The sequence below is a fragment of the Drosophila novamexicana genome, unplaced genomic scaffold (genome assembly GCF_003285875.2).
Source record: "Drosophila novamexicana strain 15010-1031.04,08,12 unplaced genomic scaffold, DnovRS2.1 tig00001062-arrow-arrow-pilon, whole genome shotgun sequence".
Lineage (NCBI taxonomy): Eukaryota > Metazoa > Arthropoda > Insecta > Diptera > Drosophilidae > Drosophila > Drosophila novamexicana.
The window spans coordinates 1,130,166-1,150,194 of record NW_020824838.1 but is presented as its reverse complement, the minus strand read 5'-3'; the positions used below and the strand labels follow the sequence as shown (position 1 = coordinate 1,150,194).

At 41.3% G+C, this 20,029-nt stretch overlaps 8 protein-coding genes across 8 annotated transcripts; 3 read left to right on the top strand and 5 right to left on the bottom strand.

The window, feature by feature from the left end:
* The first annotated feature begins 2,001 nt into the window (after positions 1 to 2,001).
* On the top strand, positions 2,002 to 4,523 carry LOC115766151 (putative ammonium transporter 2). The gene is made up of 3 exons (XM_030709988.1): positions 2,002 to 2,484; positions 3,065 to 3,460; positions 3,522 to 4,523. Exons 1-3 carry the CDS (start codon positions 2,039 to 2,041, stop codon positions 4,444 to 4,446), a joined length of 1,767 nt encoding a protein of 588 aa, XP_030565848.1. The 5' UTR covers positions 2,002 to 2,038; the 3' UTR covers positions 4,447 to 4,523.
* Positions 4,524 to 5,482: 959 nt separating this feature from the next.
* On the bottom strand, positions 5,483 to 9,169 carry LOC115766196 (heat shock 70 kDa protein cognate 4). Its single transcript, XM_030710045.1, has 2 exons — positions 9,038 to 9,169; positions 5,483 to 7,492 (listed from the first exon to the last, which is right to left on the bottom strand). Exon 2 carries the CDS (start codon positions 7,490 to 7,492, stop codon positions 5,534 to 5,536), a length of 1,959 nt encoding a protein of 652 aa, XP_030565905.1. The 5' UTR covers positions 9,038 to 9,169; the 3' UTR covers positions 5,483 to 5,533.
* A 410-nt stretch (positions 9,170 to 9,579) lies between these two features.
* On the bottom strand, positions 9,580 to 10,856 carry LOC115766197. The gene is made up of 4 exons (XM_030710046.1): positions 10,449 to 10,856; positions 10,193 to 10,390; positions 9,893 to 10,133; positions 9,580 to 9,830 (listed from the first exon to the last, which is right to left on the bottom strand). The coding sequence occupies exons 1-4, from the start codon at positions 10,664 to 10,666 to the stop codon at positions 9,708 to 9,710; spliced, it is 780 nt and encodes a 259-aa protein (XP_030565906.1). The 5' UTR covers positions 10,667 to 10,856; the 3' UTR covers positions 9,580 to 9,707.
* Positions 10,857 to 11,027: 171 nt separating this feature from the next.
* Positions 11,028 to 12,173, bottom strand: LOC115766073 (28S ribosomal protein S10, mitochondrial-like). Its single transcript, XM_030709878.1, has 3 exons — positions 11,978 to 12,173; positions 11,673 to 11,908; positions 11,028 to 11,608 (listed from the first exon to the last, which is right to left on the bottom strand). Exons 1-3 carry the CDS (start codon positions 11,984 to 11,986, stop codon positions 11,353 to 11,355), a joined length of 501 nt encoding a protein of 166 aa, XP_030565738.1. The 5' UTR covers positions 11,987 to 12,173; the 3' UTR covers positions 11,028 to 11,352.
* LOC115766071 (protein arginine N-methyltransferase 1-like) lies at positions 12,167 to 14,377 on the top strand. The gene is made up of 4 exons (XM_030709874.1): positions 12,167 to 12,248; positions 12,306 to 12,937; positions 12,994 to 13,175; positions 13,671 to 14,377. Exons 1-4 carry the CDS (start codon positions 12,227 to 12,229, stop codon positions 14,359 to 14,361), a joined length of 1,527 nt encoding a protein of 508 aa, XP_030565734.1. The 5' UTR covers positions 12,167 to 12,226; the 3' UTR covers positions 14,362 to 14,377.
* A 182-nt stretch (positions 14,378 to 14,559) lies between these two features.
* On the bottom strand, positions 14,560 to 16,449 carry LOC115766072 (probable histone-binding protein Caf1). The gene is made up of 3 exons (XM_030709877.1): positions 16,141 to 16,449; positions 15,520 to 16,077; positions 14,560 to 15,286 (listed from the first exon to the last, which is right to left on the bottom strand). The coding sequence occupies exons 1-3, from the start codon at positions 16,160 to 16,162 to the stop codon at positions 14,577 to 14,579; spliced, it is 1,290 nt and encodes a 429-aa protein (XP_030565737.1). The 5' UTR covers positions 16,163 to 16,449; the 3' UTR covers positions 14,560 to 14,576.
* A 391-nt stretch (positions 16,450 to 16,840) lies between these two features.
* LOC115766228 (uncharacterized protein PFB0765w) lies at positions 16,841 to 18,715 on the top strand. Its single transcript, XM_030710087.1, has 2 exons — positions 16,841 to 17,087; positions 17,140 to 18,715. The coding sequence occupies exons 1-2, from the start codon at positions 16,974 to 16,976 to the stop codon at positions 18,694 to 18,696; spliced, it is 1,671 nt and encodes a 556-aa protein (XP_030565947.1). The 5' UTR covers positions 16,841 to 16,973; the 3' UTR covers positions 18,697 to 18,715.
* Positions 18,664 to 19,735, bottom strand: LOC115766230 (39S ribosomal protein L47, mitochondrial). Its single transcript, XM_030710088.1, has 3 exons — positions 19,588 to 19,735; positions 18,952 to 19,509; positions 18,664 to 18,890 (listed from the first exon to the last, which is right to left on the bottom strand). Exons 1-3 carry the CDS (start codon positions 19,689 to 19,691, stop codon positions 18,740 to 18,742), a joined length of 813 nt encoding a protein of 270 aa, XP_030565948.1. The 5' UTR covers positions 19,692 to 19,735; the 3' UTR covers positions 18,664 to 18,739.
* Positions 19,736 to 20,029: the final 294 nt, after the last annotated feature.

Here is a 20,029-nt window from a genome sequence, read left to right as displayed (position 1 = left end):
TGCACAATTTACTATTAGTTATTAGTTTCACAGTTTTTATTTGATATTTTCAACGGTTTTTACGAAGGTTCGAGCAATACCAACTAGTGCTAAAATTTATCTGTGTGACCGTTTACGGTAAAACGAAAGTAACCAAAGTGTATTTGTAACTGAAATGAAATACTAAAAATACCAATTTCAACGTAAAGAGAAAAGGAAGTGACGTTACATTTGTTGGGCGTCGGTGCAAGATAGGAAGACGTTAACGTAAGCGAATGCATCTAGAAGTATGCTATACATAATGATAAAACGAGAATTGTATCCATGAATTATGATATACATAAATATTGCTTTTTACTAATTGGCTGGTAAGTCAAAGCTTTTTATGGTGACGTCTTAAGTTTCATTCGATCTGCTTCAAACTCATTTTTAAATTACTATTTAAAACCGTTATGAATACGTGATTCAGCTTTTTTAAAAATTCCACCCACAACTTCAAAAACGTTTTCAATGATCTATATCTATAAAATATTATTTAATTAATAATCTTAGATGCAAAATGCGGCTCAAAGCTTTACATTTTTACATTACATTACATTACATTTTTTTATCATTTTTTTATATTTTTTTTTATTAATTGTACAATCATAATTTAGTACCTTAACAACGCATGGATAGAAAATGTAATTAAGAACCGAACACGGCCGAATGAGGATTTTACATCAAAGTTTTATTGAACGAAAGTTTATTTTTCGGCTCCAAGCTTCTTACCACAAGACTAACATGGGTCCTGTATTCAATGGATTGTAAACTTATTTTAAAATTATATGAATATATTAAATATGAAATGTATATATATAATATTAAATTATAAAATATTCACTTACTTCACTCATAAGCAGTAGTTTATTAACTACATTCTCTAACATTTTGCCAGATCAGACATTTCGTGACAACAGAGGCTATATTTCGTAAAAAAAACGGTTTTAATAAAAAACACGAAAAACAGAAACCTGAAAATATAGAGGACAGCATTAGCAATCCTGCTCTCACTCTGCAACGGAATCAGCAACTTTTTTCAGCAGCATGTTAAGGACATACGATTGTCAACATTATGTCGGAATGTTCTTCAATCACAACAAAACACTTTAAGCTCTAGCACAAACATATTTTGGAAATGCATTTTTTGTATTAATTGGATAAACACTGCGCCGCTGCCAAAGAACAAATAACAATTGAATCGCAAATTAGTGATTAAATCAAGGTAACATATTTTTATGTATGTGTATTCTAATTTAAGTAAAATACCTGCTGTATTAGGCTACAGAGCAAAAATAAGTTGAAAATAGGTATATCTCGTAATTGAATTTCATGCTAAATGAATTGTGTTCATTAAATTTGCAAAGTGTCCGAGGCATGCAACGGCCCCAAAATACAATGACAACAACAACAAAATTAACTTAATCGCAATATCAAGTGCGCAGGGTTAAACAATGGTATAAATAACACAGGTGAATATCTTGTACCCAATGGCATTCAACTAGATATAAGCAAAAAAATGTTGAGATACATTTTCTGAGTCTTATTTCTCTTTTTAACCCTTTTTTATACTTGAGTAACTTGGACTTTTTATTAGTGCACCTTTCAATGTTGTTAAAACCATTTATATATTATATTTTTTGTGTTTAAGAAGTATATACCTCTATAGATAAGAAGATAGATTTAGAAATTTACACCGCGAACCTCTGGGACTAGACGTGGCACGAAAAATGTCTAATATACCACTCTGGCCTGTTACGTAAACGTTGAAAGCACTAGCATACCCTCTCAGCTCATTTGCCTGGATAAAGAGTATAATTAGCTCGGTCGCTGTAAACAGCACGCACACAAAATGCAGCTAAATAATATAGCTATTGGTGGGGGCTGTGATTAGCTTGCATTTAACTTAAATGAATGTAATTTGTGACTTTCCTTCCGAAAAACATTTGCATAGACTTCACTCGTAGAGTAAATCGGCTGAACACCGGACGTGGACCGGAACTTAACATTAAACAAAAAAATGGCTTCGAAATTGGAGAACGCTACAGCCGCACAGGTGACTGCATTGAAGGGTGTGATCCGGAACAGCAGCTATGTGATACCAGGACTATATGATCTGTCCGTTGAGGACACCAATTGGGTGCTGACCTCATCCTTTATCATCTTTACAATGCAAACGGGCTTCGGCATGTTGGAATCGGGCTGCGTTTCGATCAAGAACGAGGTGAACATCATGATGAAGAATGTAATTGATATTGTGCTTGGCGGCTTCACATATTGGCTTTTTGGCTACGGCATGAGCTTCGGGCGCGGACCATTCTCCAATCCATTCATAGCTATAGGTGATTTTCTGCTCGATCCGCCCGTTGGCGACGAGCTGATGGGACAAATATTTGCCGCCTTCCTGTTTCAATTGTCATTTGCGACGACGTCCACAACGATTGTAAGCGGCGCCATGGCCGAACGGTACGTTAAAAATGGACTCTAACTAATTATAAATGAAGAAAGAATAATATACCTAAGCACGCTTAAATACTTTTGCAGGCGTGGCCAATAGTTCCTATATTTAAGGAGTATAGTGAGACTTCGGGCTTCACTCTATGGGTTACCCAAGCCTTTTAAACTAGTCCTTCAATCAAGATACAAATATTTACGTGCTAAAGTTATCGGACATAGCCTTTCGATATTTATCTAATGATTATTCAGCTATCGATAATTTGCCACACTGATATACAGATTAAATACTGATATGCAGATTAAATACATTTAAAGACGTGGGGCCAACAGTTCATATAGTAATCCGATTTGATATGTTATTGGAAATATGTAAGGAGTATAGTGAGACCTCGGGTTTCCCCTTTCTGGGTTACCCATATCTTTTTAAATATGATTCAATATATTGCCCTATTCAAGTGTGTCTTAACTAGACCTTCAAATTCAAATATTTACGTGCTAAAGTTATCGGACATAGCCTTTCGATATTCTTCTAATGTTTATTCAATTATCGATCTGTTTTGACATCTCTGATATGCACTCTTTTCCACAGCTGCAACTTCAAAGCGTACTGCTTGTTCTCGTTCCTGAATACGGCTGTCTATTGCATACCCGCTGGCTGGGTGTGGGGCGAACATGGATTCCTTAACAATCTGGGCGCCGTGGATATTGCCGGCAGCGGTCCGGTGCATTTAATAGGCGGTGCCGCATCCTTTGCTTCGGCTGCCATGTTGGGGCCGCGTTTGGGACGCTATGCCGAGGGTATTGACCCGCTGCCGCTGGGCAATCCGGTTAATGCGTGCATGGGTCTCTTTGTGCTCTGGTGGGGCTGGCTGGCGTTCAATTCAGGCAGCACCTACGGCGTCAGCGGTGCCAAGTGGCAGTATGCAGCGCGTGCAGCTGTAATGACCATGATGGGCTCATTTGGCGGCGGATTTGTTAGTTCACTGTAAGTGAAGGAAAAACCAACAAAGATTTGCCGAGAATTGATCATTCATACCCATTTAAAGTTACTCGTTCTGGCGACACGATGGCCGCATGGACATCATGGATCTCATTAATGGCATTTTGGGCTCGCTGGTCTCCATAACTGCTGGTTGCTTTCTTTATCGCGCCTGGGAAGCGCTGATCATTGGTGCATTGGGCTCGCTGCTGTGCGTTGTGACCATGCCGCTTTTCGATCGAATGGGTGTGGATGATCCGGTGGGCGCCAGTTCTGTGCACGGTGTCTGCGGCATTTGGGGTGTCCTTGCCGTTGGCCTATTCGCTGACAATCCTATACCTCTGGACACGACTAAGGGACGCAGTGGTCTGTTCAAGGGCGGTGGTTGGTATTTGCTGGGAATACAAACGCTGTCCGCCTTTTGCTTGGCCTGCTGGGGCATTTGTTCGACGTTAATGTTGCTCTATGTGATTAATAAAATAATACCCATACGTATGGATCCGCACGAGGAGCTGCTGGGCGCCGATCTCACCGAACATCGCATACGTCACTCACAAATTGGACTGTCGCGCGCCATTTCTGCGCTGGCCCCCATCAAGATCGATCTGCAAGAGATTATCGGCATTCAGCCCATTGGAATCAATCCGGGTCATGAGCGCAGCATCGAGCAGCTTCGCGCTGCGGACGACAAACTGCAGCAATGGCAATCCTACCTGGAGCAAGTGAGTGGCAAGGGTAACAAGTTGGGCACAACCCAGAAAACACTTGAGGAACAGCAACTGGAAACAGACATAACGCTTAATCTAAAATCTGGCGACATTGAGCAAGAGAAGCCGAGTAGCGTCTTTGGGCGCAAGGCGAGATCGGTGCATGTTATAAAGGACAAATGGAGCCAGGACAAGGGCTCCTACAAGCCCAACAACAGTGAGTTGCCGGTTATTAGCCCAGTGGCCAGACTGGATAAGGATGGCAACTTTGCCTGGTTGGACTAAAACTAAAACTGCAGAATAGTCAAGTCTTAAATATAAGTCTCTTGCAAACCCATTGGGTTTATAACATAATTCCTATTTAAACCAATTTTGGCATTACATATTTCTTATTTTATTAGTTGTAGATTGAAATTAAAATTATATTAATCAAATATATCCATATATAGTAGTACTACGCCCATTTAAGCATCGACTCGCATTTTTCATCCAAGAGCGAATTTTGCGATAAGCGTGAAACATCTCTCAAATGAATTTGAACCAAGATCTTGGGAAATTAATTTGAGGACGTTCGTTTGGTAAACAAAAAAGGTTTCATACCTCTGTTTTCGCGATTGGAATTTCCTGCGAATGGAACTTCCGTAAATTATATATGATAAAATGGTCCGATGTGGATAAGATTTTATACAGACAGGTAAGGAGAATAGTGCAAGTATTTAATTGTAGCTATACCTATACCTATATAATATACAGAAATAATAGCCTTGAGGTACAGGTAGACGGGAGTTTATATATATATATATATATCAAGAACTCAAGACTTAACTAATTAGACAAACCAAAAAAAGCGTTGATTCGAGACTATTGCTGCGTTTACGCCATGAGTCATGATTTTCTAATTCTGCTAAATTAAACAAAGCCCCGTTGTATGCTACATTTTCAAAGTAAACCACCTAATTTTTTTTTTAACAGAATCAAGCATTAGTCAATTTATGCAGTCTTTTAGGCGCAATCGGCCGCTAGTATAAGGAATTAGTATTAGTGCGAAGTATTAAAAGATTTTCTTTTCTGCAAATCTCAAATTGATTTATTTTATTCAAGTACAAGCAAATATTGTTTGGATGATCGATCAATGTACGATAATAATATAATATATATGTATCATCTTATATGTTTAGAGCAGTGTTTGGTTTCTTTTTATATTTCTATATATTTTACGTGTTGCAGTTGTATTATTATAATATAACTTTCAAGAGCAGTTGTCGTTTGTTCTTGTGGTTGGTATTTTCTAATTTAGAATCCAAGTTGAATATGTTTTGTGTAAAATGTAAATTGTGTTGATTTATTGTGTGGTTTTTGGTTGGCGAGTTGTTTAATCGACCTCCTCAATGGTGGGGCCAGCACCGCCGGCACCAGCAGCTCCGGGAGCAGCGCCTGCGCCAGGCATACCTCCAGGCATACCGCCGGGCATGCCACCGGGAGCACCACCGGCGCTCTGGTAAAGCTTGGTGATGATTGGATTGCAAACGCCCTCCAGCTCCTTTTGGCGGTGCTCGTATTCCTCCTTATCGGCCAGCTGATTGGCATCGAGCCACTTGATGGTCTCGTTGCACTTGTCCATAATGGTGGTGCGATCCGAGTCCGAAATCTTGCTCTTCAGGTTGTCCTCGTCGAGGGTGGCCTTCATGTTGAAGCAGTACGACTCTAGACCGTTCTTGGCAGAGATGGTCTCCTTCTGCTTCTCATCCTCGTTACGGTACTTTTCGGCCTCGTTGACCATGCGCTCAATATCTTCCTTGGACAGACGACCCTTGTCGTTGGTGATCGTAATCTTGTTCTCCTTGTTGGTCGAACGCTCCAGGGCGGTAACATTCAGAATACCGTTGGCATCAATATCGAAGGTCACCTCAATCTGGGGCACACCTCGTGGTGCTGGTGGGATACCCGACAGCTCGAATTTGCCCAATAGATTGTTATCCTTGGTCATGGCGCGCTCGCCCTCGTACACTTGGATCAACACACCGGGCTGATTGTCCGAATAGGTGGTGAAGGTCTGCGTCTGCTTAGTGGGAATGGTGGTGTTGCGCTTAATGAGCACGCTCATCACGCCACCAGCAGTCTCGATACCCAGAGACAGGGGGGTAACATCGAGCAGCAGCAGATCCTGCACCTCCTGCGACTTGTCACCGTGCAAGATGGCAGCCTGGACGGCAGCACCATAGGCAACAGCCTCATCGGGATTGATGGACTTGTTCAGCTCCTTGCCGTTGAACAGATCCTGCAACAGGCGCTGCACCTTGGGGATACGAGTGGAGCCACCGACCAGCACAATATCGTGAATGGCCGACTTGTCCAGCTTGGCATCACGCAGAGCCTTCTCCACGGGATCCATGGTGCTGCGGAAAAGATCAGCGTTCAGCTCCTCGAAACGAGCACGCGTAATCGAGGTATAGAAATCGGTACCCTCGAACAGCGAATCAATTTCAATGCTAGCCTGGGTGGAGGAAGACAGCGTACGCTTTGCACGCTCACAGGCGGTGCGCAGACGACGCAGAGCACGCTTGTTGGTGGTCAAATCCTTCTTGTGCTTGCGCTTGAACTCCTGTACAAAGTGAGTGACTAGACGATTGTCAAAGTCCTCACCACCCAAATGGGTATCACCGGCCGTAGATTTGACCTCGAAGATGCCGTCATCAATAGACAGAATGGAGACATCGAAGGTACCGCCGCCCAAATCGAAAATCAACACATTACGCTCTCCAACAGCCTTCTTGTCCAGACCATAGGCAATGGCCGCGGCAGTTGGCTCGTTGATAATACGCAATACGTTCAAACCGGCGATGGTACCAGCATCCTTAGTCGCCTGACGCTGTGAGTCGTTGAAATAGGCAGGCACAGTGATGACGGCATTGGTAACCGTCTTGCCCAGGTACGCCTCGGCGGTCTCCTTCATTTTGGTCAACACCATGGAGGAGATCTCCTCGGGGAAGAAAGTCTTCTTCTCATCCTTGTACGTAACTTCAATCTTGGGTTTGCCATCAACGCTAACGACCTCGAAGGGCCAGTGCTTCATGTCGGATTGCACGGCCGAATCATCGAATTTGCGACCAATAAGACGCTTAGCATCAAATATCGTTTGAGTTGGATTCATGGCCACCTGGTTCTTGGCGGCATCACCAATCAAACGCTCCGTCTCCGTGAAGGCAACATAGGATGGGGTGGTACGATTACCCTGATCGTTGGCAATGATCTCAACCTTGCCATGCTGGAACACACCCACGCAAGAGTAGGTTGTGCCCAAATCAATACCAACAGCTGGAGCTTTAGACATCTGCAATGAGTGAAATAGAATAATTTGTGGATTAATTGATTAGATTTAATTTTTTTTTTATTTAAAATTGTGTCAACGAACTTTGAAAAATTTGTGTTGTCTGGCAACTCTGTTAAAACAAACACAAAGCTGTGCATATTATTGGAAATTGGAAAGCAAGTGCTTAATCGGTTAAATGAGGACACTTCGGACAAAACAATATGGTCATATTTTAATGGTTTTATAATCAATTAATATTATTTTACATTACTAGACACATATATCTCCATGTAGCTAGCGCATTATAACAAACTAATCAATTAATTTTGTAGAAAGCCTGAGGCTGCAACCCTGGCCATGAAAGTAGTAAAATAATTGTTCACAACGCTTTTCGCCTTGTGTTTGTAATTCCTTTTGCGCTGAATTTCATGTCAACGGAAACTGGTTGCTAATGTCACAGTCAACACCCAAAACGGTGAAACGTGAGCATATGACTAACTATAATGGCCGAGGCACTTATGTATGTACATATATACGTACATATACATGTACATACAACGATCAAAAAAGATAAACTGACAGATAACAATGGAGTTTCATTTCAGCAGCAGCTGCTAATTTTCATTAAAAGGTGCAAGCACCGCATGGACACAAAGGCGAAAATTCTGGAATGCTTGAAACCCCAAGCATGCACACACATAAGTGTGTATCTATATGTACGCAAAACCACGCCGTTGCCAGAGCGTTTGGATTGCACAATTTGTCGTGCGTAAGAAAGAGATGAAGCTAGTATACAAGCACGCGCGCGCTAAATTTTATATGTATGCAAGTTTGAAAGGTTTTAATTCCATCTACGCGTGCACACGCATACATTGAAATGCCGGTTAGCAACCACGCTTAAATACAGCAAATAAAAAAACTATAAAAACAAAATTTTCAACAGTTAATATTAAATTAAAAGAAATAAAATGTTCGAATAATAAATATAAAAGCGGACGTCAGCAGCCGACCATCATCATGACTCATGATGACATGAGTAGGTAGCGTGCGTGTGATGCGGCATATTTTTTCAATGGAATATTCCAGTACAACCACACTTAAAATAAATCCGCACATTACGATAAGGCATCAAATACAAACGTATTTATATCTACGTATATGCAAGGCTTTAATTATTTATTAGAAACCACAAAAGCAATGCAAAATCGAATGACGCAATATATATGCATGTACTATGGTAATTACACACGTTTAAGTGCTCGAATGTATGTACATACATACATGCCGTGAATGTGCATTTATATATGTACATATAAGTACCTCTGTTCAAATTCTAAAGATTAATCACTTGCAACCTTATTTTTTTAAACTTAATTTACAATTTCGAAAGCTACAAATTACAATGAACTACTTTTAGTACCCGTAATGTAATTATTGATTAACGCCGGAAAAAGCACATGTTAGTCACTGGAAATTTGTTTCTGTGCAAACACGCGGCATTGAGCACGTGCAAAATTTAGCGTGCATTGCTTTATGTTAATGTAAATTGTTAAAAAAAAAACTTACCTTTATGTGTTGCTTAATTAAAATGTACTAAATATATGGATAAACGTGTAATTGCTTCTTCACTTCTTTGTCCCACTTAAATTTCTTTCTGTCGAGTCGACACTCAGACGTTCGATCAAACTGGCACTTGTAATAGGAATAATGATGGCGTACGATGGTGCCTTTACTTATAGGCGCGTTGCCCTGCTCTGGAAAATTCTAATATTATGACCTGATGTGGCAAGGCTGGCCAAAACAGTGTTGCTCTAGTAACTTTCAGTATTTATCGAAAATAATCAAATGCTGTAGCCCTGCTTGCTATATTGGAGCTGACATGCAGATAACAAGCGCGGGAAATTTAAAATGTTGCAAAAACAAATTTTTATAGCACTGCAGTCATAAATCAATAAAAAGTAATAACAATATTTGTGTTATCAAGACCCCACATCGAAAGCATCAAGTAGCTAATGGCACGTGTTATCAGCCATACTTGATATACTACTGATATAGACAGGATTAGAATGGAAATTGGTATTTTATAGGTATATGTGCACTTTATCAACAGATTAGTGGCCAGCTACATACGCTTTAAACATATTTATCGCGTTACTTATCGTAATGAGATGTATGTCAAAATTTATAAGTGGATAACTTGCTTTAGTGCTAAGCACATTAAACAAATTAATCAGCCTTATTTACGACCATCGAGCTTACAATCCGGTTCAACTCCATCAAAAATTGGAGAACTTTCACTGCCTCCACCTTCTCCTCCAGTAATAATTTTCAGAAGATCCGGTATTTTGCTATTGATCAGCTGCAAAGAGAACAAAAATTATAAAAATCATGTTTTCAATGCCGCTTGCACAAATAACCCACCGTTTCGACCTTGTCGACTACCGTGTTCTGCTCATAGTCCCATATATCACCTAGCAATTCAACTCCCATTTCATTGACCAAGGCATGTACGAAATCATTAATGCGCTTCTCTTCCAACAGATTTTCAAAGTTAATTTTCAAATCTCCCATACGCATTTCAATTTGTAAGCCTGTGATAGCTAAAGACGTCGACGCTTTAATTCTCCATGAGATTTCGAACGAAAAGTCTTCAATTGACGCCCTAAGAGTGGAACGAGATGAAATAAATGGTTTTCAAATAACCACTTCTATATTCCTTACTCTGCATTGCCGTCGCCAGACAAATTCAGAATATAGGCCAACGAACCCTTGGCGGTATATAGGGATTTTAAATAGGTGTGTGGAAAGGTGACATTAATCGTACTCCTCGTCACTCCAGGAATAACATTTATTTTAAGCGTATTTACAATGAAATCCGAAAGACCATTCAGCTTAAAGTCCTCAATCGAACCAGTAAAGCTACAAACAATTAAAGGATTACATACATTACATGAACAGAAAAAATGTTCGGACTTACTCGACAAGGTATTTATTATTCACAGCTGTCTCTGCAGGACCTAGCTCTAATGGATCCAATGCGGGTAGGCCCAAATTCGGTATCGGATGGCACATTCGCATACGAAACTCCTCTAGAAATACCTGAATTGTTTCCTCATAGACGCACGCAACTGGCGACAGGCAACTGTAGATCGTGGCCACGGCCAGAAGCATCTGCCATAGGTAACCGGTCTGCATGTTGCTAAACTTTGGAGATCCGTTTGCCGGGGGCTGAAGCACGCGACTGATTTACCAATGCAAGTTTTCGGTTTTTGTCAAGTGCGCCCATTTCCAGTTCCCATTATGAATGTCAAGATATGACCACAACCAATTCATGAAATACCCTTGCATAGTAGGGTATATTTGCTGAGCAAAAACAAACAAAAGTGTTTAGACCCTTGCATAGGGAATAATAATAATGTCTATAGCTGCCTCTTCAATATATCCACACGATTTAGCAAATATAAGCCTTACTATGAGCGTCATCTTATTTAAATTTGACATCAATATGTTACAGCTCCTTTAGGAACAATCGGACAAAAAGGGCTTGCCTAAGGGATTTGTTCTTCAGTGATATTTTTATTACATAAGCTGTTTTAGGGTATACGACATAAGTGTGTTTTCTCGTTTATTGTAATTTTAGTATTAAGACCAAGGCTTATCGCTAAAAAGCTGGTGGGGCCTTAATGGATTGAGCCAATAACAGGTCTAACCTTATCAATGCTACTATTTTCGATTAACAATAGCACTTTATTTGTTTTTCACTATTGAAGAATAATCGCAAGGCTACGGTTAAATCGTTTCATTGGCTGCGTTATCAAACATAAAAGTTAAATATGTAGGTGGAAGGCCTACAACTACCAGAGTTAATATCTAATCTAATGCTAAACTTGTTCTGGCGGCTGTCGCAAGTGCTCGGGGATCTGCTGCAGCTCCGTTTTAGACGCTTGCAGCGCCACGCCTTCGGGCAGATTGCGTTCAATGTACTCTAAGAATGTGTCCAGCGTTGAGCCCGTCAGCTTGTGAAAGTTCATGTAGCGAAAATGTGTGCGTATCTCATATTGGACGCGATGCTTCTTGTAAATGTGCACTGACTTTAGCAGGGTCATGCGTTCGTGGTGCGCCTTCCGAGGAGACCAGCTGCAAGTGGTTGAATGTGCATTTAATATGGATCTATTGCTGTTCAGCTTCAGCCGGTACCTACCACTTGCCTAGCTCAATGCCCAAATGCTCAGCAGCGGTTGTAGCAAACCAGGTGTAACTCTTCAGCACCGCCGGATCTATGCCTCGCAGCTCGATTTCCAATTTACTGTAAAGTTTGTCGGGCTCGCTTACGGTGGCAGGAGGCGTAGCTTCCGTGCTTGGTAAAGTTGCTGCTGCAGTATTGCTAAGTGCGGAAGCAAAGCGCGCTGGCTGCGTCAGACGTAATGTCTTAAATAGCTTAAATAGACAAACAAAAATAACAACATTAGTTTTAAGTAATCAATAAAATTTAAATCAAATGCTCACCTGAAGCATTTTGTTATTGCAGCTGGAAACCAGAAACAGGGTTATGCAAGTGCAGGGCCGCAAAACGTTGATTACCTATCGATAAACAGTAAACATTGAATTTTGCCGGGGTGTGGTAACACTGACACTCTTTGCACGTGCAGCCCAATAAGAGCGCTTTTAAACTTTATTGTGTATAGCAATTTGTTTTTATTTTTAATTGTAGCTTTTGGCATTTTAATTGGGAACTAGATTGTATATTTACATAACATGAAAAACACAGATCAGAAAGGTAAGTGCAATAAGAAAAGAAAATATGACGCGCTGACAACAGAATTTTCACCGACAGCAAACGAGTCCACCGAGCCCAGCTCCGATGAAGAGGCATACGACGACATCGAGGATGACGAAGAAACGGGTGAGGACGAGGGAGAACCAACAACTTGTTTGTTTTGCACGCAAGTTTTTCTCAGTATTGATCTGGCCATCGAGCATTTAAACAGTCAGCACAAAGTAAATTTGTCGCAGCTCAAGCAGAAATTCCAAATGGATCAGTATGCTTTTATTAAACTAATAAATTACATACGTGGAGGTCAAGTCAGTGCAGAGCAGCTGCTACTAACAGAGCAGCCACAGTGGAATAATGAAAAGTATCTTAAACCCGGAGACTACGAGCCATGGCTGTGCTATGACTACGATGCGCTCAAGACTGACGAAACGGAGACAGCTGCTAGCGTTCCGGCGCTGATGCAACGCATCGCTGAGCAAAGCAAACTACTGCAACAGGCCAGTGAGGATATGGAAAGGATGCGCAGCGACTATAAAGCACTTCTACAAAAGGTGCACAGCGATGTGGAGGCAGGCGGAAAGCCAATGCCATCAACCAGCAATGGCGTTGTGCGCAACGCTCCAACGCTGGATAAAGAATACTTCAATAGCTATTCCCACTTTGGAATACATTACGAAATGCTCAGCGACAAGGTAGAGAATCATTTTACATAGTGGTGCTCCAATAATAATATTTGTCATACCAATAGGTACGCACAAGCAGCTACCGTGCAGCTCTAATGCAAAATCAGAAATATTTGCAAGGCAAGTCGGTGCTTGATGTGGGCTGTGGCACAGGTATACTTTCTATATTTGCATCTCAAGCGGGCGCCGAGACCGTCGTGGGCATTGACAACTCGGAGATTGTCTATACCGCTATGGACATAGTCAGGTGAGCCAGTTTTCTAAGCATTTCAAATAGGCATACATTATACATACATTTTGTAATTATTTATTGTTGTGATCATTTTTATTGAATATCCAAAAAGTTGCAAACTTGTTACTCTTTCCCATATTTGCTTTAAAATATCCATGTAAATAACTCATATAAGGGAGAATAGGGAGAGATATCGAAATGCGTGGAAAATGTATTAATAATTAAGTGTGCGAACTGTATCACGTCAAATTGGAAAATGATATAAAGAAATTGATTGGAACAAATACTAGAAGAATCCATCTAAAATGTAGTTGGACTAAAAACTGTACATCAATTTTCAGTCCATCGAAGTTTGACTGCGCTACGTGCCCAGTGTCAAATTCTGAACCCATTTTAATGAATATTATTTAATTATAATGAAAATTCTCTTACATTAAATAAGTGATACCATATTTATTACAGTCTCTTATTTGATCAATGAATAACCATATTCAATGTTTCCTTTGACAGGAAAAACAATGTTCAAAATGTAAAGTTAGTAAAGGGAAGACTGGAGGACACTGTACTGCCAGAGGACAAATACGATGTCATCATATCCGAATGGATGGGCTATTTTCTGCTATACGAGGCAATGCTGGACACAATTATCTATGCACGCGAAAACCATTTGAAGCCCAGTGGCAAAATTCTGCCCAATCGCTGTACGCTGCATTTGCTTGGTATAAATGAGGCGCTGCATGAACAACACGTTGAGTTCTGGTCGGACGTTTACGGGGTTAATATGAGTGATCTGCGCAAGCGCAGCATTGAGGAGCCCCTAATGGAGGTGGTCAATCCTGAGCATATACTGACAGAGAGCGAGCAAATTGCCAATTTTGATATGATGACCGTGGATCTTAACTATTCGAATTTTACGCATGAATTCCATTTAAAGTGCAAGCAAACGGGTAAATTGGCTGCCTTTGTGGGTTACTTTGACACGTTCTTTGAAATGGATAGCCAAATCATGTTCAGTACATCGCCAGCCGAGACGCCCACGCACTGGAAACAGACGGTCTTTTTCATAGACCAGCCACAAACGGTGCAAAAGGATCAGGTGATAAGCGGCAAGATCAGCTCCCGGCGCCACCAGGGCGATGTGCGTGCACTGCATGTGGATATCGAGGCCTTTGGCAAGCATTATAAGTACTCGGTGGATTAGTTGGTCTTCAGATTGTTTTAATGCAAGTTTTTTGTAGACAAAATGTGAGCTTATTTAATATTAAAGGTATCTAATATATAAATTAAAATGAGTACCCGCTGCCAGGTAAGCTGGCGCAGTGCTGTTGCCAAAAAACAATTTTACATATATTTATTATGGGAGCGGGGAGGGGGGCGATAGAGAAACAGATGCCAAAAACATAAAATAATGTTGCTTTAAGCAGTGTTAGTTTCCAGATCGGAGGCGGGTATTTCGGGTTCCTCATCGTTGTACACGTTCTCGGCCATTTGCCATACTTGCATGATATTGTCCTCCGACACAGAGCATATGATCCATGGCTCATTTGGGTTCCAGGAGAAGTCGCTGATTTTGGCCGTATGGCCACCGTGTATGAAAAGTAGTTCGGGCGGACCATCTTCGGCATCTTCAGAGCTCTGCTCCTCGCCAATTTTCGATAAATCCCACACATGTAGACGCCGATCGGTGCCCGAGGAAGCCAGAATGGTCTCATTATGGGGCGACCATTGCACCTGAAAGATTTCATCCTTGTGCGACTCAAAGGAATGTAGTTTTAACTTGAGATTACGCAAATCCCACAAGGCGACCGTTTTATCCGCAGATCCCGTGGCCAATATAAATTCTGAGTAAGGATTAAAGCTCAAACAATTTACTTCGGCCGTGTGCGCATCAACGGTGTGCGATGGTTTTGATGTGTTGTTGTTGCGCGTATCCCAAATCATCAGCTTCTGATCATCGGCCACCGAACCGAAGAGTGATTCATGAAGCAAATGCCAAGCCACATCCTCAACGACGGCGGTATGGCCAGTGAATATATTCTTCGCATCGATAACGCGATGCTCCTTGGGCGTGGCATTGATATCCCACAAGCAGATGGTGTGATCGTCCGAGGCCGAGAGCAAGTAACCTAAAGGCGGAAGATGATGAGTAAAAACAGAACTACATAAAAAATGGGTTATAAAAAGAAAAAAAAAAAAGAACATTTTCACATGGACACTGCGACACGAGTATTGATAATGTTGTCCTTGGTGGGATCTGAGATGCCTCCTTCATTGGGTAACACATTTCGTCAAAAAATTATAAAGTCCAATCTAGCACTGGTATTTAAACAATTCATTGTGGAGCTATCCTCGAGCTTACCATTCAAATTGGGATTCCACGACAGACCGTAGCCTTCCTTCTGGTGTCCTCGCAAACGCAAGTCCGGCTGGCATTCGCCGGATGGTTCCGGTTTGCTGGGATGCTTTGTATAGTCAAATACGAGAACATCGCTTGAGGGAGTTTTGGTAGCAATAACGCAAGCATTTTGCGGCATGTAGCGTGCTCGGTTGACTTCCCCTTCGTGATTGATCTTGATTTCAATCTCGATTTTACCGCAAACTGAGCCAAACCCACCGAATTCGCCCTTCTCGTTATCGTAGTGGGAGCCATCGAACTGTGCATCCTCACTAGGCAGTTGGACGCTGGCAATCAGCAAATGATTCTGTTCATCCGAGGTATGTGTGCCCAATATCAGGCGATGAACGGAGTAATCTTTGCCATCCTGTTTGGTTACATCAGGCAGCCATTGCGCCGTCAGTGAAGGCCATTCCAGAGCGTGCGTCATGACCAGGTCGTAAAGAAATGGAGTGTTCTTTTTCCATATCTTGTACTCTTCGTTAATCACACGTTCCTCGACGGCATCGTCAAAGGATTCCGCTGCTTACAAACAAAGTGTTAGAATTCGGCATTTGAACAACGTTTGCCATGTTTGTTACTTACCATTATCGCTGCGATCAACCATTTTAGACCACGCAGCCAAATTATAATTTCACGCAAATTTTTGTGCGCGTCGCAAATTCGGGCGCCAAAACAACAAAGCGGTGGCGGCAAAAGCGTGCTGTCGGCAAAATTTTACAGGCTTTGCGACTTCGTATTAAACAAGCGCTCTAGTTAATAATATAATACTTAAGATAACTCTTAAATTTTTATTATAAAAATTGAAGGTGCTCTTGGACTTTTTGCAACAATACTGTTAGCAAAAAGTAAGAAAATTATCTTCCTTTTTTTTTTGCAAGCGCGTCGGCTGCTAGATGCGGCAGAGATGTGTAGAAATGTTATCGGTAGGAATGTAAGAAAGTCGATTAGTCCAACACAATTGAATTTTGGTGTACAATGATTTCAATCGATAGTTTTATTTGTGTATTACATGCATGCATACGTTTCGTATTTAATCATTTTTCACTTCAAACCTACCTGCTTACAATGCATTGTATGGTTAGTTATAATAGCCTTCGCCAAATCGAAAATTCGATATTTAAAATGGCTCGTCATCGATAGTTAGCAGCTCTAACTTTCTAGTTGACAATCGCTCAAAAATATCGGAGATTCATCGCATAGTTTTATTTTTGCTGTACGACACTCGACAATCGTGCCGCCACCGCGCTATCGGCAATTTTTAATTGCTTATATTTATAAAAATACGCAAACAAGTTAAGCTTCGCCATCGCAAATGGAAACGTGATAAAAACTAAGATAAATAGAAACCACCCCCGATTCATTCGGACATTCTTTGTGTGGGGGAACTAAAATGAAGAATTACAGCTTTGGATTACATGGAAAAAGCTAGTTTCGATAGTTGTTCGATTCCCAAAAAAATTCAACGGGCAAAAGTAGCATGCTGCATGTGCACGTACAAAATGTTTAATAAATTAGAATTTAACAATTTGGTAAGTAAACAAAATTTGATTTAGCGCAATAATAACGAAAATTTACCAATAGGTCATTACCAACAAGAAACATATACAACAAGCGCGTGCCCAAACCATTGCAAGGGTCGTGAATAAATTGCGCAAATTGAAGGATGAACTGAAGAGGAAACCGGAAAGTGAAAAACATCAGGAACGATTACGCAAAAGCGTCGAGTGTATTTCTGAGCTTAAGTCGCTCAAATACATGGACATTATGCGTACGCTGCTGCTGCAAAATGGGAAAAATCACAAGGCTGTGCTGACCAATGGTCGGGCAACGCCGGATGAAGTAGCTATTGCCATGTTGGGGCTAAACAAAATCATGCAAATGCTGGTGGCAGCATTTCAACAAGCCTTGGATCTTGGTAATAAAGCCAATGACGACTGGCGTACTGCAATATTGGAGACAAGCAAGCGTCGCCTCAAATTGGAACGAACCGAGGAAAAGCGGCGTAAACGTAAAGAGCTCAAAGAACAGAAAGCGCAGACACGCAATCGTATGATCTGGTTGCAACAAAATCAACCACCTGGCGAAGGCAAATGCGAGCAAAGTGTCATAAATACAGCAGCTGGCGAATGCCAGATAGAATGTCCGCTAACTCCGAATCTTAAAGGCAATGTGAACATCAAGGAAATTCAAGATAACGCAACGTCCACATCTTCAGCAGATTTATTGGAGGCAACTAAACAGAAAAGGCCCAAATGCAATGAGAATCTACAGAAAGTACAAGAAAAGTCAAAGAAACGAAAAGCTGGGCAACCTGAAATCGGAGAAGGAAATAGGATAGAAGAAAATTCTCCGCAGTTTAAGGAAATGGTTGTTAATCCCAAACGCAAGAAAATCAAGGAGGTGGGAAATAAACCGAAGCAGAAGAAATCAAGTGGCAAACTAACAGGAAAAGAAGGAAATGAAGTTGTTGTAGAAAATAAAACACAGCGTGAGAAAGCAGGCGCCATTCCCAATCTTAAAGAAAAGCAGGAAGTAGAAAACAAACCGCTGCCCGAGAAAGCTGAGGTCAACCGCAAACGCAAGACGGCCAAGGAACCAGAAAAAGAACGACCCACCCATGTCGTCGATCCCTTTTTCATTACAGAATCGGGACAACCATATCTATCAACTGCAGTTGTTTTATCCGGTGATAGCCATAATGAATCGGATGATGATCAACATGTGGAGCAAAGAAAACGCAAACCTCTGGCCAAAAAGCAGGAATATAACAGTTCACGTTCCAATGAACGCCATAACTATGACCGTCCCAATGAACGCCACAACTATGAAAGTTCCAATGAACGCCATAACTATGAACGTTCCAATGAACGCCATAACAATGAACGTTCTAATGAACGCCATCCATCGTGGATGGCCAAGCAGCAGCAAAAGCCGATTATAGCCAACTATAAGGGCAAGAAAACCAAGTTTAATGACGATGACAGTGTTGCGGAAATATCAACTGCTCCAGTTGCACAACCATCTCCCACCGATGGTGAAGCGGGTGCAGCCGGCATGCATCCGTCTTGGTTAGCCAAGCAGAAGCTGAAGCCAAAAATTGCCAAGTTCACCGGCAAAAAAATCAAGTTCGATGATTAATCACGTTTGGGTTATGTTTATTTTAATATATGCAAAACATTTCTCAAGCATCCACCTTGGGCACAAAATGTCCACGCGCCTTATCGCTCCTGCGCAGTTTCTCAATGTCCACGTCGGAATATTTACGTTTTAACAATTCCAAGTCAAAGTTTGGATTACGTCTTAGTATCATCATGACTTCATTGCGTGAGCGACTGAAATAAATGTTTATAGAAAAATTAATTCTCGCTCGGTTTCATAAATTCGTATTCTTACTTTTTGGCTTTGCGTTTGGCATTATAAAGCTTCTCGCGATACTGCAGCAGGAATTTGTGAACAGCGCGTCCGCCGTAGCCCAAATGACGCGATTTAATCCATTTGGTGTTCATGAAGGGCGGCAGCGCATGCTCACACGATTTGTATGTGCAGCGCAAACCGAAGGCGTTGTGCACCGCCCTTTGTGGACGTTCGCCCGTCTCGCCAGTCTCTAGCAGATGATACGCCTTGTTGCGCTCGCGCACAACTGTCTCTAGATTGTCCATAGAGATTTTCACCTTATCAATGCGTTCAGGATTGGGAAAGATTTCCATTTTATCATTGCATTCGTGCTCCATAGTAAGCAGCATGTTGCGCTCCTTGAGTAAAATGTACCATAGCTGATGCAGCTCCTTATTGGACTTGATGCGCAGCTCGTCTGGTTTCCAGGCGCGCCCCACTTTCACTTCGTTCTCGCTCCAATGTTTAGGATCGTCAAAGAACTCCATTAGGCGTTCCTGTCGCACGGGGCTCGTTGTGTGCACTCCGCATTTAAGTAAACCACCAACTGCTGCAGGGCTTTGTTACATAAAAATATATAAAATTCAAAACAGTCGAATTACGCTGGGTGACTTTGTTATACTCTATTCAACTAACCTCCATGCTGTTAATTGGTTCTGTGATGTAGTTAACAAACTTTTGAACGTTACTGTGCCCACAGCTTTGGCCAAATTTAAACATTTAATTAATGTTGAAGACATGCTTTCCAATCAGAGACAGTCCCAGCTGTCCGGCGCTTAGAGATGTGTGACAATATAACGATGCGAGCTGTTTTAAAAAAAAATCATATAATCGATAGTATTGCAATTGTGGAGTCTTTACCAACTAAACGCAAGTATTTCCGAAGTGTTGTACTTTTCAAGTAAAACATCAGTTGATCGCTAGATACTGTTTTTTAAGTAAAGTTATTACAGCTAAATTGTGTTTAGCAACACGAAAATACGTTTAGGTACTTTAAATTCAGTTATGTACTAAAATTGGAATAATCTTAACAACACTGCGCATTGTTCAACACTCGTTCGCTAACAATCGATATTGA

What these genes read in the sequence shown, in the direction of transcription:
- LOC115766151 (XM_030709988.1), top strand. Translation starts at nt 2,039, where the DNA reads ATGGCTTCGAAATTGGAGAACGCTACAGCCGCACAGGTGACTGCATTG. An exon ending in AGCGGCGCCATGGCCGAACG is followed by an intron (nt 2,485 to 3,064) that starts GTACGTTAAAAA and finishes TCTTTTCCACAG; the next exon opens with CTGCAACTTCAAAGCGTACT. An exon ending in GGCGGATTTGTTAGTTCACT is followed by an intron (nt 3,461 to 3,521) that starts GTAAGTGAAGGA and finishes ACCCATTTAAAG; the next exon opens with TTACTCGTTCTGGCGACACG.
- LOC115766196 (XM_030710045.1), bottom strand. Translation starts at nt 7,492, where the DNA reads ATGTCTAAAGCTCCAGCTGTTGGTATTGATTTGGGCACAACCTACTCT.
- LOC115766197 (XM_030710046.1), bottom strand. Translation starts at nt 10,666, where the DNA reads ATGCAGACCGGTTACCTATGGCAGATGCTTCTGGCCGTGGCCACGATC. An exon ending in AATAATAAATACCTTGTCGA is followed by an intron (nt 10,391 to 10,448) that starts GTAAGTCCGAAC and finishes AATTGTTTGTAG; the next exon opens with CTTTACTGGTTCGATTGAGG. An exon ending in TAGTCGACAAGGTCGAAACG is followed by an intron (nt 9,831 to 9,892) that starts GTGGGTTATTTG and finishes TTCTCTTTGCAG; the next exon opens with CTGATCAATAGCAAAATACC.
- LOC115766073 (XM_030709878.1), bottom strand. An exon ending in GGCATTGAGCTAGGCAAGTG is followed by an intron (nt 11,609 to 11,672) that starts GTAGGTACCGGC and finishes AACCACTTGCAG; the next exon opens with CTGGTCTCCTCGGAAGGCGC.
- LOC115766071 (XM_030709874.1), top strand. Translation starts at nt 12,227, where the DNA reads ATGAAAAACACAGATCAGAAAG. An exon ending in GAAAAACACAGATCAGAAAG is followed by an intron (nt 12,249 to 12,305) that starts GTAAGTGCAATA and finishes TTTCACCGACAG; the next exon opens with CAAACGAGTCCACCGAGCCC. An exon ending in ACGAAATGCTCAGCGACAAG is followed by an intron (nt 12,938 to 12,993) that starts GTAGAGAATCAT and finishes TCATACCAATAG; the next exon opens with GTACGCACAAGCAGCTACCG.
- LOC115766072 (XM_030709877.1), bottom strand. Translation starts at nt 16,162, where the DNA reads ATGGTTGATCGCAGCGATAATG. An exon ending in GGTTGATCGCAGCGATAATG is followed by an intron (nt 16,078 to 16,140) that starts GTAAGTAACAAA and finishes GTTTGTAAGCAG; the next exon opens with CGGAATCCTTTGACGATGCC. An exon ending in GTGGAATCCCAATTTGAATG is followed by an intron (nt 15,287 to 15,519) that starts GTAAGCTCGAGG and finishes TTCCGCCTTTAG; the next exon opens with GTTACTTGCTCTCGGCCTCG.
- LOC115766228 (XM_030710087.1), top strand. Translation starts at nt 16,974, where the DNA reads ATGGAAAAAGCTAGTTTCGATAGTTGTTCGATTCCCAAAAAAATTCAA. An exon ending in AATTAGAATTTAACAATTTG is followed by an intron (nt 17,088 to 17,139) that starts GTAAGTAAACAA and finishes ATTTACCAATAG; the next exon opens with GTCATTACCAACAAGAAACA.
- LOC115766230 (XM_030710088.1), bottom strand. Translation starts at nt 19,691, where the DNA reads ATGTCTTCAACATTAATTAAATGTTTAAATTTGGCCAAAGCTGTGGGC. An exon ending in AACCAATTAACAGCATGGAG is followed by an intron (nt 19,510 to 19,587) that starts GTTAGTTGAATA and finishes TATGTAACAAAG; the next exon opens with CCCTGCAGCAGTTGGTGGTT. An exon ending in GCCAAACGCAAAGCCAAAAA is followed by an intron (nt 18,891 to 18,951) that starts GTAAGAATACGA and finishes CATTTATTTCAG; the next exon opens with TCGCTCACGCAATGAAGTCA.